A 16,882-nucleotide genomic window follows, 5' to 3' on the forward strand; every position below is an offset into this window, starting at 1 on the left:
CTATGTTAGTTAATTTAGTTTGTTCAACAGGACTTATTTATACAATCACGTAAATCATACAGATTCCAGAATTGGAAAGAATCTCTGGACTCTTTCATTTTGCTGATGAGGAAACTGGCATCTAGAAGGCTGAAGCAATGTAATCAGAACTAAAACCCAAGATGCCAGGTTTCGGGGTCAATGACCACGATGTTCTGATTAAGAGCTAGAGAAAGTTGGACCAAATCTGTAACAGTTTTATTTTTCCATCAGTCCTTTTAAATATCTCTGCCAATGGGTCTGAGATTGAGGTTGATTGATTTTAATCTTTATTGCTAAAATTTAGCTTTATAGAACATATGACTTGATCTCTTCTATGTAGACATTTCATAAACAGGAAGAAAAATTTTACTGCCCTACTGTATAAGCCAGTACTCCTTCTCTGACCATGGTTCTGTAAGAAGTTTGGTGAGAAAATGTGGTCATTTTTCTCCTGACATGTATTTCAGAGGTTAGGGTCACATGCCAAACACCCTTAATTTATTTGAATGTATGATCCTAGTGTCTTTTAATTTGTCTAAATACTTTTGCATTCCTGTGTGGTCGGCCTATACTACTTTTCCTAAAAATCAGATCCTAAGTATATTAGACACTGTAAAAATTTCTGTTCCTTGTTGTTGTTGTTATTCTATCACATTCCCTTCCATTGATTTTGAGTGTGAAGATATGTTGCCCATTCATCCATTCATTCAATTATTCATTCACTCAGGAATTATTTACTAAATATTATATGCTAGGCACTGTATGGGACATAAAAACCAGATATGGTCCCTGCTCTCATTCAGGGAGAGAAACATATTAAAGAAACAATCACACAAATAAATATTTATTTATAAAATGTGATAAGTATTATAGAAAACATATAGGGTATTAGGAGTGATTATAATAGGATTACCAATATTGTATCATTGTGTCAGAGAAGATCATTCTCACGCTTATGAACAAGAGAGAGAAAAGGGTGTTACACTTAAAAGAACTTTCTGATGACATCTTTTTGACATCTCTACAGGAGCTGGTGACTAGGGAAACTGGACTATATGTTCTGGTGGATATGACAGTATAGTGGAATAGGGAAAAAATTCCAAAGTTCTATCTCCAGTTCTGTCAAGAGCTACATTTAAGACTTCAGGGAAATCATATAGTATTTCTGAGTCCAAGTTGGTTGTGCTTCTTACCTCCACCAAACACTGAGTATATATTCTTACTAAAAATTAACACTTTTTTTTAACCCACTCATATCATTCTGTGATGTTTATTTTATCCGAGTTATCTTGAGACATTATAATCCAGCGAAGTTAAAATATGCACTCCGACATTTTACTAGGTATACCTTTGAGATCGTCTATAAATGATGACAAACTTCTAGAATTTGGACCCAAAAAACCGAGGAAAACTCACAACATATTTAGTTAATATCCCCATTTAAAATACATTTTTTTTCGGGGCACCTGGGTGGCTCAGTCGGTTAAGCATCCGACTTTGCTCAGGTCATAATCTTGCAGTTCATGAGTTTGAGCCCCACGTGGGGCTTTGTGCTGACAGCTCAGAGCCTGGAGGCTGCTTCAGATTCTGTCTCCCTCTCTCTGCTCCTCCCCTGCTCATGCTGTCTCTCTGTTTCAAAAAATAAACATTAAAAAAAAAAGTTAACAAAAAAATAAAATACATTATTTTTCTTCTTTAGTTATAAAGGCATTCAACTAAAATGTAAACTTATTTATCATGTCAAATTAAACCATTTTTTTGCAGCCCCACATTAAAGCATATCATTTCTTACTGAATCTCTTCCAAATGGATAACCACTTGTATAATATAAAAAAAAGTAGCCAGAATCACAAGTAAACAGGCCCTTAAACCCAAAATGATTGTTTGCATATTTCTTCCAAATCTCTTTTATACATTTTCCAGACAATCATATTGCACATTTTGTTTTCTGAAGCATAAAGCATACACTTAAATTGATTTTACACTTGAGATACTGTAAAGCATCTCAGAAAAATTTAAGTGACATAATGTTAAGCAAAAACATCAGTTAAAAAGTTGATGCACAACATCTTTTGTTAGTCTTATTAACTAACCAGGACATGAGCTGATCTCATAGAAAAGGATTAGCACGAAAAGGATATGATGCTAAAAATGATACAGTGCTCACTATTTTATATTCATGTATATTCCATTGAGTGAATGGACCATAATTTACTAAAGCATAGCCTTACGTTGGACAGTTTGAGTGGTTTCCATTTTTATATAGTATAAATTACACTGGGATAAACATTGTCAGGCATATGGCATTTTTTAATATTTTGGATTATTTCCTTAGGATAGATTCCCAGAAGTAGAATTACTAGGTTAAAGGGTATGAACATTTTTATGACTCTTGAAATACATTGCCAAATTGCTTTCCAAAAAAAGGTTGTATCAATTTACAATGCCACCAACAATATAGGAAAGTGCTCTTCTCATAATATTCTCACAGGTATTTGACATCATAGAATTTCTAGATTTGCAAATTTTGTGGACAAGAATGTAGTGCCTCACTTTAATAGACATTTCTTAGTGGCTTTTTTGGTGTGTTTTTAAGGCAACGTATTGTTATGAATAACTTCGAATTTCTAACATGTTCTTTAACTGTCTATACTGAGTTGATAATTTTATAAGCCTATACAGAATTATATGTGATTATATTAATCACATTATTTATAAATGTGATTTATAAATGTGATTTATATAACCTTATAGTGCAAACTATTGTGTCTATTTTGTTGTTTCAACTTGGTGCATGTATGAAAATTTTGACAAATTGTAAAACAGTCTGCTTGAATTTTCATTTCTTTTTGCTTATAAATAACAATTTAAAAAACTGTTCATAAAAATATTAAAAAAACTGTTCAAACAGGATTTTCACCAAATATATGCATCCACAATTATTCATATCTTTTTTTTATTATGAAAGTAGTACCTGCTTATTTACAAATAATTAGAAAAATAATATAGAATGAAAAAAGTTATTCATAGTTACTCTAAAATATAATCACAGTTAACCTTTTGCAGAGTATTTCTTTCAGATAGTTTTGCCTTGCTAGTTGTAAAGATGTGGTACAAATGTATTTGATAGGTATTTATTATGCACTTACTTTGTCCCAGATACCTTAATAGGCATCGAGTCAGGCTCTGACCTCACAAAATAGACAACTCCTGCCCTCATTAACATTGTAGCATAATTTATTTTTGTATTTTGCATACTCTTCATATATCTTATTTTAATAACTGCAAATTTCATTATGTCATGCGAATCAGTTTAAGTAATCATTTTCCTAGAATTGGACTTTTCCAATTTTTTAATGTTATTTTTTCCACATTTACAATGTTTCCTTAAGATACATTTCTTCAAATGGAGCAAGTTGGTTAAAGGATATGAACACATATAAGGTTCTTGACACAAACTTCCAGATTGCTTTTCAAAAGGTTAGTACTAACTTTCATTACCACTGGAAATGGACAAAGGGAACTTTTTTAAATTTTTATTTTTTTACCAATTTGCAATTGATTATATCACTAAAATTGTTTTTGTTGATTATTTTTTAATTTTCCCTTTTTGATAACTAGCAAGATTTGAGTTTGTTTTTTTAATAAGGTTAAATAAATGTAGTTCTTTGAAAATTTTTCGGATCATGCTTTGGTTCTATTTAACATGCTTATATTTTATTTTCATGTGTATGAGCTCTTTAGGGAATAAAGACATGAGCCTTTTTGGCATTTACCCTCTGTCAGAGTTCTCTCAAAGGAGAAAAGCAGGAAATGATCACTGAGGTTTTGGGCCCTGAAGTCCTTGGAGTCCAAGGAAGGTGTAAACACCTTTCCATTTCCAGGGCCCAACCTCGGGTCTAGCACACCGCAGGCTTTCCATCCATGATGCAATGGACAGAGCGCACAGATGTCAAGCAGAGTATTGGATCCTGGAGGGCCAGAGCCACTGAGACTCACAATGGCAAACAAACATGGCTTCTGAAACTAAGTCTGGGCCAAGAAATGACTTCCCTGTAAACCAATCCATTTGTATGGATAGAAAGAAAAAAAAAAAATTATAGTCAGAGGACAAAAGGATACAAGTACCTGGGTAGGCTCTGAAACAGCCTGAGAAAAAGAAAGGGGTGAAATGAAGGGATATGGAGTGGAAAGAAACGAACAAAAGCATTCTGAACACAACAAAATGAATTTAGTTTTATCCTATCTCCATTATGTTGTGAGGTACACTGCTGGCCGTGCTGTGTGATTGAAAAAGATCAGTTAGCCTCACCAAAGCTTATACAAGTCATCAATTCAGAAACTGCTTAGGTGATGCAAATGATATATTCCTGTAAAATTCTTAGTTACACACACATATACTTATGTACACATATAACACTGAGGCTCACGGAAAGGTTCAAGAGAGAGCATCTCCTAAACTAAAGGATTCTGGGGCCTGCCTTTTGTGCCCTTATAATGCCAGGTCCCTTTTGGTCACAAAAAGAGAAGGTTATTATGGCAATATCTGTTGCCATTGGATTTGGTATCTTCTTACCTCTACCTCTCTCAGGGTTGTGAGTAAGAAGTTGGCAGGGCCCCATACCAACAAGAGAAAAACAGCAGACTGAGAGGAAACAATCCTCTTGTAGTAGCTGGTGTCTGCTTCATGGTACTGTTTTGAGGGGTCATATGGGGCAATTTTTATTACATACTTTATGGAATAATTTGCATTAGGTCAAATTTATATGCCCTCAGGAGTGCCTATAAAACACGATCCCTAATTTCAAGGGTAGACATGGCAAATACAAGAAGCAGATAAAATAATTACAAACAAAGGTGTCTTGTGAGGAAGAACTGTATGTTAGAAACAATTCATAATTTACAAGTTGCTATCTTACCTTGCAGAACTGTGAGCTGGAAAGAATCACTTGAATGACACGTTTAGTCATTTAGTCTGGTGAATAAAGGCAACTGGGTACCTAATAGTTTGGGGGCAGACCACTACTCTCCGTAACGTTAAGGAGCCATTCATTCTCTTTATGGTGACTTTAACAATATGGTAAATAATACTTATTGAACATCTATTACGTCCCAGTTACTTTGCCCAGAGCATTATCTATATTATCATCCATTCATTCCTTCAGGCCCAGTTCACTGTTACCTCTTTTGACCCACCCAAGATTTATAACCCCAGGCTGAATTAATAATTCCATTACCCATTAATTGATAGTAACACTCTACTAATTCTGTTAACTCCTTTAATGGGCTCCATAGACTACATTTCCGACTCTCCCACTACGTACTGGGCTCCATAAGAGCAGTGCCCATGTTTCATTCCAATTTCCCAGTATCTGGTAGTTCCTAAGTACCATATTCTGTTGAGTGAAAGTGGAGTGGAACTTCATGACTTCAAACACATTGAGGAATCATGGAATTCAAAACAAAATTTTTTTTAAAGTTTATTTATTTTTTGAGAGAGAGAGAGAGAATCCCAAGAATGCTCTGCATGGTTAGCGCAGAGCCCCCTGCAGGGCTCAAACCCACCAACTGTGAGGCCATGGCCTAAGCAGAAATCAAGAGTCAGACACTTAACGGCCTGAGCCACCCAGGTGCCCCAGAACCATGGAGTTGTTAAGCAAGAGAGTACTAAGAAACTTTGCAAACTACAAGCTTCTTTTACATGAGAAAAATTACGTTAGAACAGGTAACTTACCAGAGGTCACATAAACCTGGTAGAATGAGATTAGAATCCAGTTCTCTAGCTTTTCAGCCCCAAATAGATGCCACCAAAACACAACTAAATATCTTTATCTCCCAATCTCTTAGCTCCACCCAAATCCTATCAGCAATGGGCCTTTGGACCTTCAGGCTATTTCTGTGATACATATTTTCTAAAAGAATCCACTTTTACAAACAGTTTTTCTTTCTTTAAAAAAATTTTTTTAAACGTTTATTTTTGAGAGAGAGAGAGAGAGAGCGCGCGAAAGAATGGAGGAGGGGCAGAGAGAGAGAGAGGGAGACACAGGACCCAAAGCAGGCTCCAGGCTCTGAGCTGTTAGCACAGAGCCCGACATGGGACTGGGGACTCACAAACCAGGAGATCGTGACCTGAGATCTGAGCCAAAGTCGGACGCTTAACGACTGGGCCACCCAGGCGTCCCCAAATATCTTTTCTTTCATAGCTCCCCATTCCAAACAAAGCCCAAACTCCAAATTGGCTGGCTTGTCCTGTAGCATCAGTATAAAAGTTGGGGGGTACCTTCTGTCTATATTTACACTAACAAGCTCTTTCCACAAGCACCCTTTGATCCACTCAAATCAAAATGCTTGTCAACACACACACCATACTTTTTATCATTTCTTGAGACATGCTGTTCATTCTGACCAGAGTATCCTTCTTCCTTATCAACCTGGGAACTTTAATGATCTGTTCCCTTTCTGGACTGGGAGCTTCTGGCACAGAACAGAGAGAACTGGCTTTAGTCTCACACAGCATTTGAATGAGTGGATTTTGTGTCCAGCACCTAGTGGCACAGCTCTCCATAAAGCTCACTGAATGGCTCTGTGTTTAGAAAATTACAGAAATGTAACTTACTCTTCAGAGTTGTAAGCAACCCTTTACCAAAACTTTTCTGTTTGGAGGAAAAATAAGTAAATATGTTGGCTCATTTAGTCTTTTTTTATTTCCTTTTTTTTCTTTTTAGTCTGGTTCATCTGTTATGACTGCCATTCTCACCCCCTCTGTGAACTCCACATTCTCCCAGCACCCCTGCCCCTGGACACTTGTGGGAGAGAAATCCACAAATTCCTCTGGGGCTCCATCACTGGAGCAACTTCTCAGTAGCTGGAGGAGATCTGGGCTGCAAACAGGAAGTTTTTGTACTTCTGGCTACCTTATGCCTGGGGCAAAAACTGCAGCGTCCACCTGGACACTGTAAAAGAGAATGGTAGAACAAAACTAACCTTCATTATCCCCATCTGAAGTTTTTTTGTGTGGATGTTCTGACCCAGTATCATCCAGGGATTCTTTTTCCAGAACTGTTGTCTAGCATGCACATCAGAATAGCCCCGCAGGAAAGTCAGGTTTGAGCCCCCGCCCCCCCCCCCCCAACTCCCTTTCTTCACTTTAAAAAATCTGGAGCAGGACATTTAAAATAATGGATTTTGGATTTTAAAATTTTTAAAGCAATCCGAAGGATTGTTGCCTTTGGTAGGCTGAGGGCCAAAGAGAAGCAGAGATTGGTCCCCTAATCTCTAAATCCTTTTTTCCTCCTTCAATGCCCTAGACCTCATCTTGCCCCTTTGGCTCCCAGGGGGCAAGAGGCAGTTTTCCTCCGCGGGCGTGCCTAGCCTTGTCAACGACACCCATTAGTTTCCAGGCTTCCAGGGCAGAGGGGGACTCCCGACCACGCGTCCAGGGCCCTTCTCCAAGCGTAGGGGCCTCGAGGTCCACGCCGGTCCCAGCGCAGGCAGAGGGGATGTGGCCAGTCCTGGGGATGACCTCAGCCTGCCTGCCCCTAAGGCACCCCGGCCCCAGCCTGCGGGGCGGGTAGCCCAATGGGCAGCCTCGCTCCGGAGGCGGGCTCAGGCCGGAAGCCACCCCGCGGCACAGCGGCCCCGCGAGACGGCGCCCGCGCCCCCGCCCTCTCCGGCACGGGCTCCACGGCCAAGGGCGGCAGGGGCCAGCCCGCTGGGTCCCCGCCGCGCTCTTTGTCCTGGCCGCGCGCGGGCGGACGCGTGCGCCCCCCGGGTGAAGGGAGGCGCGGAGAGAGCGCGCGGGAGCGCGCAGGAAGAGCTCGCGCCCGCCGGGCGTCGGGGGCGCGCGTCCCTCCGCCAGGCAAGCAGCGAGCACGCGCGCCGCCGCCGCGCCCGCCCCTCCCCCCCCCCCGCGCTCGCCTCGGAACTTGCTGACTGCGCGGCCGGGAGGAGCCGAGCCGGGCGGCGGCGGCGCGAGGCCACAGCGCGCGGGGGTCTCCCGCGTCCCCTCCGCCTCGCCGGGAGCTCGCGCCCTCGCCCAGCCGAGCTCCTACCCCCCCCCCCTTTTTTCCGAAGGCGCTGGGCGGCGCCACCCTCCGGCCGGAGCCCGGCACTGCACAACCCCCTCCGACTTTCAATGTTCCACACTCCCCGGCCAGAGCCTCCTCGGCTTCTTTTTTTCCCTCCCCCCCCCTTTCCCCCCCCCCAGCTGCCTCCATTTCCTTAAGGAAGGGTTTTTTTCTCTCTCCCTCCCCCACACCGTAGCGGCGTGCGAGCGGGCCGGGCGGGCGGCCGAGGTAAGGCGGCGGGGCCGGGGGGCCGCGTGGGGGGCGGCCGGGGCGGCGGCGGCGGCGGTGGGGGAGGGGGCGGGGGCGGGCAGCTTTGTTCGCGCCGGGCGCCCGCGCCGCCGGTGTCCGCGAGCCGCGGCGGGGCCGGCCGGGCTGCTCGCATCACTTGGCGCCCGGCGCGGCGAGCGCTGCCCGCGGCCCCCGCGCGGCCCTCCCCACAAAGGGCCGCGGAGCTGCGTGGCCGCCGCCGCCGGCCGCGGCTCGCCTCCGCGGGCGCGGAAATTTGTTGCACTTCTTGGGGCTTTGTTTGTTTGTTTTGCCTCTGATTTTTTTTTTTCGTTATTTTGGACAAAATGTCGGTGCGTGATGTAAAAATTGAGCGAGGAACCTTGATGGCATTGGGAGCTTTGCAGAAGGTGCAGTTTGGATTCTGCTTTTCCCAGGGTGGCAGCTCGGTCTTGGCCGGATGAATCTTCGCTGCTGGCCGTGGAAACGGCTAGAGCAGCTTGTTAGTTGATTTTTAAATTCCTAAGTGTTGTATTTAAAGGCTTACGTGCACAGAGAAGGAATCGCCACCTTAAATAAGCATATGGGCGATTAACAGGGTATGTTTTCCTCTCGGAAAGGGAATTTGGTAGCTTTGACCAATGTCAGTGTGTAAATATTTAGACGTTATTAGTGACTTTTTAACATTTTTCAGCGAGATCTGTTATTTACAGTGTGTCATATGTTATTAATGCTCGTTGCCTAAGTTCCCTGGCAAATCTGCTTCATGCCTTCTGAGAAAGTAGACAATTGATAGATTGTCCAAGGGATGGAAAAAAATGTGAGTGGGTTTTCTAACTTGAGTTCGGTAAATCCTTGAACGCTGGCGTTGTGAGACACATCACCTCCCCTGTAACCTTGCTGTGTGATGAGATAAGTGTGAGCACTTTGAAGTGTTTATATTAAAATGACAATTTTAGGTGAATATTGAGAGAAGAAAATGCTCCTGGTCTATTTCTTGGACTTAACATTTCCCTTCTCTCCTCCTTTTCTCTTTAAAAGTTTTCCAAGAAATAACTTCACCAAGATGTCCAGTGATAGGCAAAGGTCCGATGATGAGAGCCCCAGCACCAGCAGTGGTAGTTCAGATGCGGACCAGCGAGACCCAGCCGCTCCAGAGCCTGAAGAACAAGAAGAAAGAAAACCTTCTGCCACCCAGCAGAAGAAAAACACCAAACTCTCTAGCAAAACCACTGCTAAGTTATCCACTAGTGCTAAAAGGTAATGTGTAAAAGGATTAAGCACATTATCAGGTTGTCTTCCAAATGGTTGGACGCTTTTGTTGGTTTTACATCTGTAGCAGCAGTTCAAAAATACTTACTTCGTGATCACTTTTATTTGCACTCAAATGAGTTGTCATTCTTTAGGTGGCATATAAGCCACCTCCCTAGAATTGTAATTGTACTTTTCAGCAAACTTACTCTCTACTTTGGTAACTTCAGTAAAGAAGTGTCCTTGAGTAGAGATTGGACCAGCGTTTTGACAGATTGTTTGAGGAGTTGGCAAGGAAAATTTGGTGAGCCCAAATTAGCTGGTACATTGAGGATGTTCTTTTTTATGAGTCATACTCTTCTTCATTGAAATTGACACTTCTAGAGATCAGCAGCGCCTCTCTTCATGAAACTTAATGATTAGAAATAATTATGGTTGCTAGAAAATATGTAAATTCAAGGCCTTAACAACATTTGAGAGCAGATTTAAAATTGTGCTCCCAATTTGCTTTCAGTTTTACAAATGTGACTAAGTCATTGCATCCCAGGTTATTACTTTTTGTAGTTAACTTATGGTTATGCCTCTATATTATTGTGAGTGTAAATAAAACTGAAACATAGCCATTTACAATTTTGGGTGGCAGTTGGCTATTGAAAACTTTCATTGTGCTGGTGACTCTTCACTCTAAAACTTGTGGATATGCTTGACATGTTATTACTCAACAGCAGAAGAAACATTTTGTTGGGTATATTTGAAAGGTCATTTGTTTCCTGTTGGTTTATATTATCTTTGATGGCAAAAAAAAGATTATGTCAGTGGGGCTCCATTGGTAGCAATAGGGAGGGGAATATCCATGCATTCTATTAGTTATACGTCATAAATGTTTGTAGCATTAGCCAGTATTGACGTTTTGTTGATTTTTATTGATCACAACGAAAGGAAAAAGAAGTATAAAACCTGTTCAAATATTGAGTTCTCTAAGTGATTTAGAAGAACTCTTATTTTTCTGTGGGTTTTCACCTCTGCTATATCAATAATCAAGTATTAATAACTTGAGAATATTTTATTAAATAATAGCAGTCTTTTAAATAATTTAGAATCCTCAATTTGCTGTAATCCTGTTGAGGGACATATAATACACATCTTAAGTTTTGAAAGCATTTTACATTTGAATAAAATCAGAGAACTGTTTTCCCCCTCCTCTTAACTCCAGGCTATATATCTTATTATTTCTTTTCCCCCAAATGTATTCAATTTTAGTGCTGTACTTAAGATTAGGGAAAACAGAATTGGTTAAGTAAGGTCAGAGTCCTTTAGAAGTTTTTCACTGGTCAAGATGTTTGTAAATTTTAAACTTTTTTTTGACACAAAATATTGTCAAAACTGTTACTGTGCTCATGTAATAGCTTGCTAATTCTTACCTCTGTAAAAGTGACTTAAAGTCATTGTCAAAAATTCTAGTGCTTTCCCTCCTCCCTTCTTGTCTCATTTGCATATAAGCTTGAAAAGAGAATTTCTTTGGTAAAAAGTGTTTTAAAATAGATTTTATAGCCTTTATTGAGTACTAGTAGAGGACTATTTCTAAGATCTGGTGTGAATGTCATACTTATTTACAGTAGCAAGTGAGAAAAAAAGCTGCAAAGTTTCTGTTAAGGGATTTGGGTTATGCCTCTGAGAACAAAGAGGAAGCAGCCATGTTAGCATTACTGAAGGCAAAGCGAGCCTTGCATTTAACTGCATGGTGGTAGAGGGCAGTGTAATTCCCCGGTTATTCTGTAGACTATCTCAAATCCTTTTTGTCTGTTCTCATTTCACTAACAGAATTCAGAAGGAGCTAGCTGAAATAACTCTCGATCCTCCTCCTAACTGCAGGTAAGAAACAAATTTTGTTTTGATTTCAAAATGTGCAAAAATAACAAGAGATTAATGTATCGGCTTGGGATATGTGTGCTGCAGAAGAAGCTACGTTTGCTTCTTCTCAGCTTTGCAAGTGCATGAAACAAAAATTGTCTAAGGTGAATTAAACAAGTTTGGGGGAAAATACTCTTTAGCATGTATCATACATTTGGAATTTATGAATATACTGATTTTGTGCTTCTTACTGAGATTAGTGTGAATGGTGCTGATTTTGTTCTGTTGTAACATTGCTGTAGAGTGTTTATTCAGAACTATATTGCAGAAACTTCGAAAATTTTGCTAAGCTTTAAAGTTACTGCTTGTGTGCAATCTGAACTGACCTTCCAAATTTAGAAATTGCTGAATGTGGTGTTACAAAATGTAAATGCAGTAAACAAGGGTATAGTTTCTGTTTGATTTATTCAGTAATGTGCCTTAAGGACAAATTTTATGTGCTAAGCTAATGCTTCTAGTTATTTTCTGGAGAATGCATTGTTGGAATTATTTACATTTTAACCGAATGTCTTAATTACTTGGGAAAATTCTTGGTAATTTTGGTCCTTGAAATACATGTGTGAAAAGCAGTATATGAATTGGAATTTGTAGGAAGAACTCATTTCAGTGAAACTCCTGTAGGATAATTTAAGATTGTCAGTTGGCATATGGTGCATTAAAAGTGACTGGTTGATAATTTTTTTCGTTAAACGTTTTTTCAGTTTGTCTTACCTAGTGCTTTGTTTTTCACCAGTGACTATATGGCTTCCAAAATATATCAGAGTTAGAAAGGACAGTTGTGTAGATAATTTGCATAGAGATATGTGCTCCAGGGTGAGAGTGGCAGCTAGAAATCAGGCAGTGTTATGGTCTGATATGAAAATGTTTTCTTGTCTTACCTATATTTTTGTTACAAGTTGTGTTCACTTGAGATGATCTGACCTATCTCCGAAGTCTACTTGAGATATAATTTGGTATAATTCAGTTGCCTCTTGTGTGTATTAACCAGATCCTTAGATAAGATGATCTTCTGATTTATTCAGTGAATTAACAGTTTTGCTCATATTTGTAATCAGCTATGTCAGCTCAAAAGGTAAACATGAATGTAAACTAATTTTAAACAGGTAGTGGTACGTCAGATCTCAAAGTATTAAGAGCTGTGCTGTCCAGTAATGCAGCCACTAGCCACTTGTGGCTAGTGACCGCTTTAATTGTTGTCCAACATGAGATGTGCTGTAAGTGTAAAACACACATCGAATTTTGGAAAACTTTGTATGAAGAAGAGAATGTAAAATACCTTACTGGGTTTTAAAAGTATCTGTTACGTGCTTAAATGATAATATGTTGGATATGATAAGTTTTATGGAATGTTTTAAAATTTTACTTTTTTACCATTTTAATGTGGTTAGAAAATTTAAAATTATGTATGTGGCATGCATTATATTTCTATGGAACAGTGCTGCTTTAGAGAATAAATAAATCCTTCCACCTTTCTCAGTGGTTTGTCAAATCTGTAGCCATTTAGCGAGGTCAAGTTAAATTTGCTCTCTGAAGAATTACTTAACTTGCAGAGGGTGTTCTAATATTTCTCATTATAAAAGATACAAAGATCTATCAATTCAGAACTCTTAAATGTTTTAAAATTGCATGTAATGTCAAACATTTTTAAAGGTTTCACAAACTAGCATTCGTGCCTAAGTCTAGAGAACCCAGTAGAGAATGTGTTGAATGCCCTTGGAGCAGTAGTGTAATGTTGCAGTTGCTGAAGAAGTATGCTTTACATGTTTAACCCGGGAATGGTTCCACAAGGTCACTGAGGATTATTTTAGAGGAAGTAGAATGTTTCTAGGAGGCAGAAAGTTTAACTCGTTTATTTTTCTCTCTATATACCATATGTTTCCATGAAATGCTTCACCTTTAGTGATCAGTGAAATAGCGAACAAACGTGTGGGCTTGCAAACAATAACCTGGAATACATCATCCACGCTTTCCCTTGTCACAACTTGGGATGGTTGTAAAGTATGCAAATTATATATTTCAGTTCTCTAGTTATTTAATATATGAGTTTATTTGTGGCTGTGTGACTAAAGAGAAAGCAAACAGAAAATGATGAGTCGTAACTGGGAACTGGCAGAAGTTGTGTCTTACTAGTTTGGGGACGTTCTTGTTCAGGTGGCCGATGTGCAAAATAGATCCTTTTGTGTCTTTTATTTTAAGTGTCTTCAGCTTTTTGGGGGGTGGAATATGATCTAGTCCTGTCCTTGAGCAGGAATTTGAAATATTGAGTGTTTAGTGGAGGCATTTCAGGATTTTGACAGCTAAGTCTGAATTTGTATTGTATTTGTATCTTCACGTCTGATATGTGACAGATTGTGGTGTTCTTGTACTTCACAGGTGCATGGGTGAGAATTTTAGCTTTATAGTGATTGTACAGGTTAAATTTATTAATTTCTGTTATAGTTAAAAGTGGGATTCTATATTAAATTCTAAAATGTGTGAATTCATATTGCCTGAAATCTATGAAACCTAATACTTTTCTGACTTTGATGTTGGACTTTCATGTGTAGTTAATTAATCAGAATTCCATTATGGTTTCAAAAATAATTTTTACAAGCTTGTCAGTATTTGACGGATTTAATTTTTCCTCAGGGAAGAAATGTAAAGTATATTTGTGTACATTCAGGAAAAAGTTGATTGAAATACAAGAAAACTCAGCAAAACCAAAATTACTCCAATGAGACTAAGATTTCTCTTAGATCCCTTCCTCCCTTCCTGTGTTTTATTTATAAAATATTTTTTTTGTTATGTTATATATTCCCTTAGTATATAGCTGTGTCTAACATGTGTACACCATAGGTGATCTTAGGATAGACTTAACTGTCGAATTAAGTGTGTGGCTTTAAACATATTTGAATATATTTCGATAGTAACGATATTTCTTTTCCTAATGGTATAAAAGTTTGATAAAATGTTATTTCCAATGATTTGATGGCATTTCGGTTTTTAGGTGTTGGAGTGCCCTAGGCCAGAGCATTCAAAACATAGGGATATAATATTTATATAGTGGCTTTAGTTTATATTGTTTGCATACTATATTCTAGATTATGGTATACATAGTTGATACGTCAGTGAGAACGGAGGGAGGTTGTGTTTGGGCATTTTCCTGTTTTTGGAGAAAGTGATTAACTAGAATTGTTGAGTAGTGTGCTCTTAAGACGTTTATGTTCCATCTGTTTCCCAGGGAGTGCCCTTGTCTGATCACAGTAACCCCTTTTACAAGTGGCAGAAGTTTAGGAAGTTGCTGGATTTTTAACTCCACCTCTAATTCTTTCCATTTATGAGAAAGCACAAATGTATGCTCTTAAAATATTCTTTAATATGTTCAGATTGAATCTGTGTTAAAGGTAGATATCAGGGCCATTTGTAATAGTTTTTAGATGTGGGAAAAGCCTTATTTGGAGGGAGGTGTAATAGTAGCAAGTATTTATTATAATGTGTTCACTTGCAAAACCTGAAAAGTACTATAGTACTTGTAATTTTGCTAACATCCTTCTTTTAAAAACAAAATTAATAAAAGAAGCAGTTAAGTTCTAAACCAGAAGTTGGCAACCCCTGATTTACTCTTGTGCCTTACATTGTCTAATGGTGGGTGAACTCTACCTCCTTTTGAGGGTTGCCACCACTTGCCACCATTTTCTAGGGTAGCTTAGAACTTTGCCACCCATAGGGTGAATCTTCTGATCAGTAGTGTCTGCATCACAGGTAAGATTGTCAGAAATGCAGAATCTTGCCTCCCCCACTGCAGAAGTACTGAGCCAAAAACTGAATTTCAGCAGGATTCCCAGGGGAATTGTTTGTATATTAAGGTTTCTAAAGCATTGGTTTGGGTCCGGTCCCTGCTCTGCCTCTTATTAGCTGTGTTATCTTAGATCAGTTAGGATGTATTTCTGTCTTTCAGTTTTCTTTTTTTCTTTAAAAAAATTTTTTTAACATTTATTCATTAATGAGAGACAGCACAAGCAGGGTAAGGGCAGAGAGAGAGGAAGACACAGAATTGAAGCAGGCTCCAGGCTCTGAGCTGTCAGCACAGAGCCCAATGTGGGACTCGAAAGCTGTGGTGAGATCATGACCTGAGCCGAAGTCGGCCGCTTAACTGACTGTGAGCTGCGCAGGCGCCCCTCTCTTTCAGTTTTCTTAAATGTAAAACAGAGATTAAAATAATCCCCCCTCCCATAGGTTTATTGTGAGGATTAAATGTTAATATGTTTTAAAGTTTGGTAATGGTGTAAATTGGGTCAGTAAAGTGGCCACAGAATGATTAAAGGGAAAGAGGCAGTTTAGCCACATGCCCTCATTCTTGGCTAGCATTCTTTCCAGTGCATCAACATCCTACTATAGGAGTAATTTTATTTTAATCAATTTAACAGCTATTTATTTGAGAACACATAAGCAAAATTTTATATGTATATAACTAAAAGGAGTTCCTTGGAACTTAAGTAAAAAAGAAAACCTAAGAATACTGGGCAAAGATGAGGAAATAGTGTATCCCATTTAAAGGAATATGCATAAAGTTAATGATAATTCATAGAGAATGCTCTGTCTCTGTAGTAAATTGTAATGAAAAATTTTAAAATAAGGATGTTAGTTATTTTTTCTCTTTTAAATATTGTTATTAAAATTTACAGTTGAAGTGAGAATGAAATTATATCAATATTTGGAAAATTAGATTCTGAATTGATGTAGTTTACCAGTTACCTAAACAGCAATTTTTTTTCCTTGTCTGTGGCTTTGGAAGCTTTTTGTAATTGGTATATGAAGGCAGGTAATAATAAAAATAACACGTGATATCTATAGCTTAGTTGTTTGCTTACACACCACTTGATTTTAAAGCCCCCACATATAGATAGCTTTTTTTCTTGTTTACTTATACATTTGATTTTTGTTATTGTTGATTTTAGTGTGTGCTAGGTAAAGATTCCCTATTTTATAAAACAAAGTTGTATCCCATTTATCCAGTTAATTCCTTTTATTTTCAACTCTTCAAAAACAATCCTAGAACTCCCTTTTTTTTTTTTTTTAATAAAAGTTAAATCTTATTTGGAAGCTTGATTTCTAAAACAGATAAATACACAGCTACTCTGATTGAAGGTGTTTTCCTTACCACCCCACTGGGGTCATTATTATCCACCCCACTGTGGATATTATTTATTAGTTAAGTTTCTCAAAAATCATGAGGATTTTTTGGAGACTTGGGCATTACTGATAATTTTAAGTGATGTTTTATGTTTCTTGAAGCCCATACTAACCAGCATAGGTGAAATACTATAGTATGTTAATGCTATATACTGTGATTATTTGCTTGTCTACCTTCTGTAAGAGTAAGTGTTCCTTTGAAAGGAGGATGGTCTTACACGTTTCTGTAACTCTTG

General features: G+C 38.9%; 1 protein-coding gene across 4 annotated transcripts in view; it reads left to right on the forward strand.

The window, feature by feature from the left end:
* Positions 1 to 7,741: 7,741 nt before the first annotated feature.
* UBE2E3 (ubiquitin conjugating enzyme E2 E3) overlaps positions 7,742 to 16,882 on the forward strand; it is a 91,112-nt gene continuing 81,971 nt past the window's right edge. Inside the window, exons 1-3 of one of the 4 annotated variants that reach the window (XM_042949296.1) lie at positions 7,742 to 7,879; positions 9,354 to 9,572; positions 11,385 to 11,435. In XM_042949296.1, coding sequence (XP_042805230.1) covers positions 9,379 to 9,572; positions 11,385 to 11,435 — 245 coding nt within the window. In that variant the 5' untranslated portion in view covers positions 7,742 to 7,879; positions 9,354 to 9,378. Of the gene's footprint in view, positions 7,880 to 7,946; positions 8,316 to 8,550; positions 8,723 to 8,794; positions 8,912 to 9,353; positions 9,573 to 11,384; positions 11,436 to 16,882 lie in introns of those variants that run through there. The other 3 variants (XM_042949294.1, XM_042949295.1, XM_042949297.1) reach the window with 3 other exon arrangements.

The sequence above is a fragment of the Panthera leo genome, chromosome C1 (assembly GCF_018350215.1).
Source record: "Panthera leo isolate Ple1 chromosome C1, P.leo_Ple1_pat1.1, whole genome shotgun sequence".
Lineage (NCBI taxonomy): Eukaryota > Metazoa > Chordata > Mammalia > Carnivora > Felidae > Panthera > Panthera leo.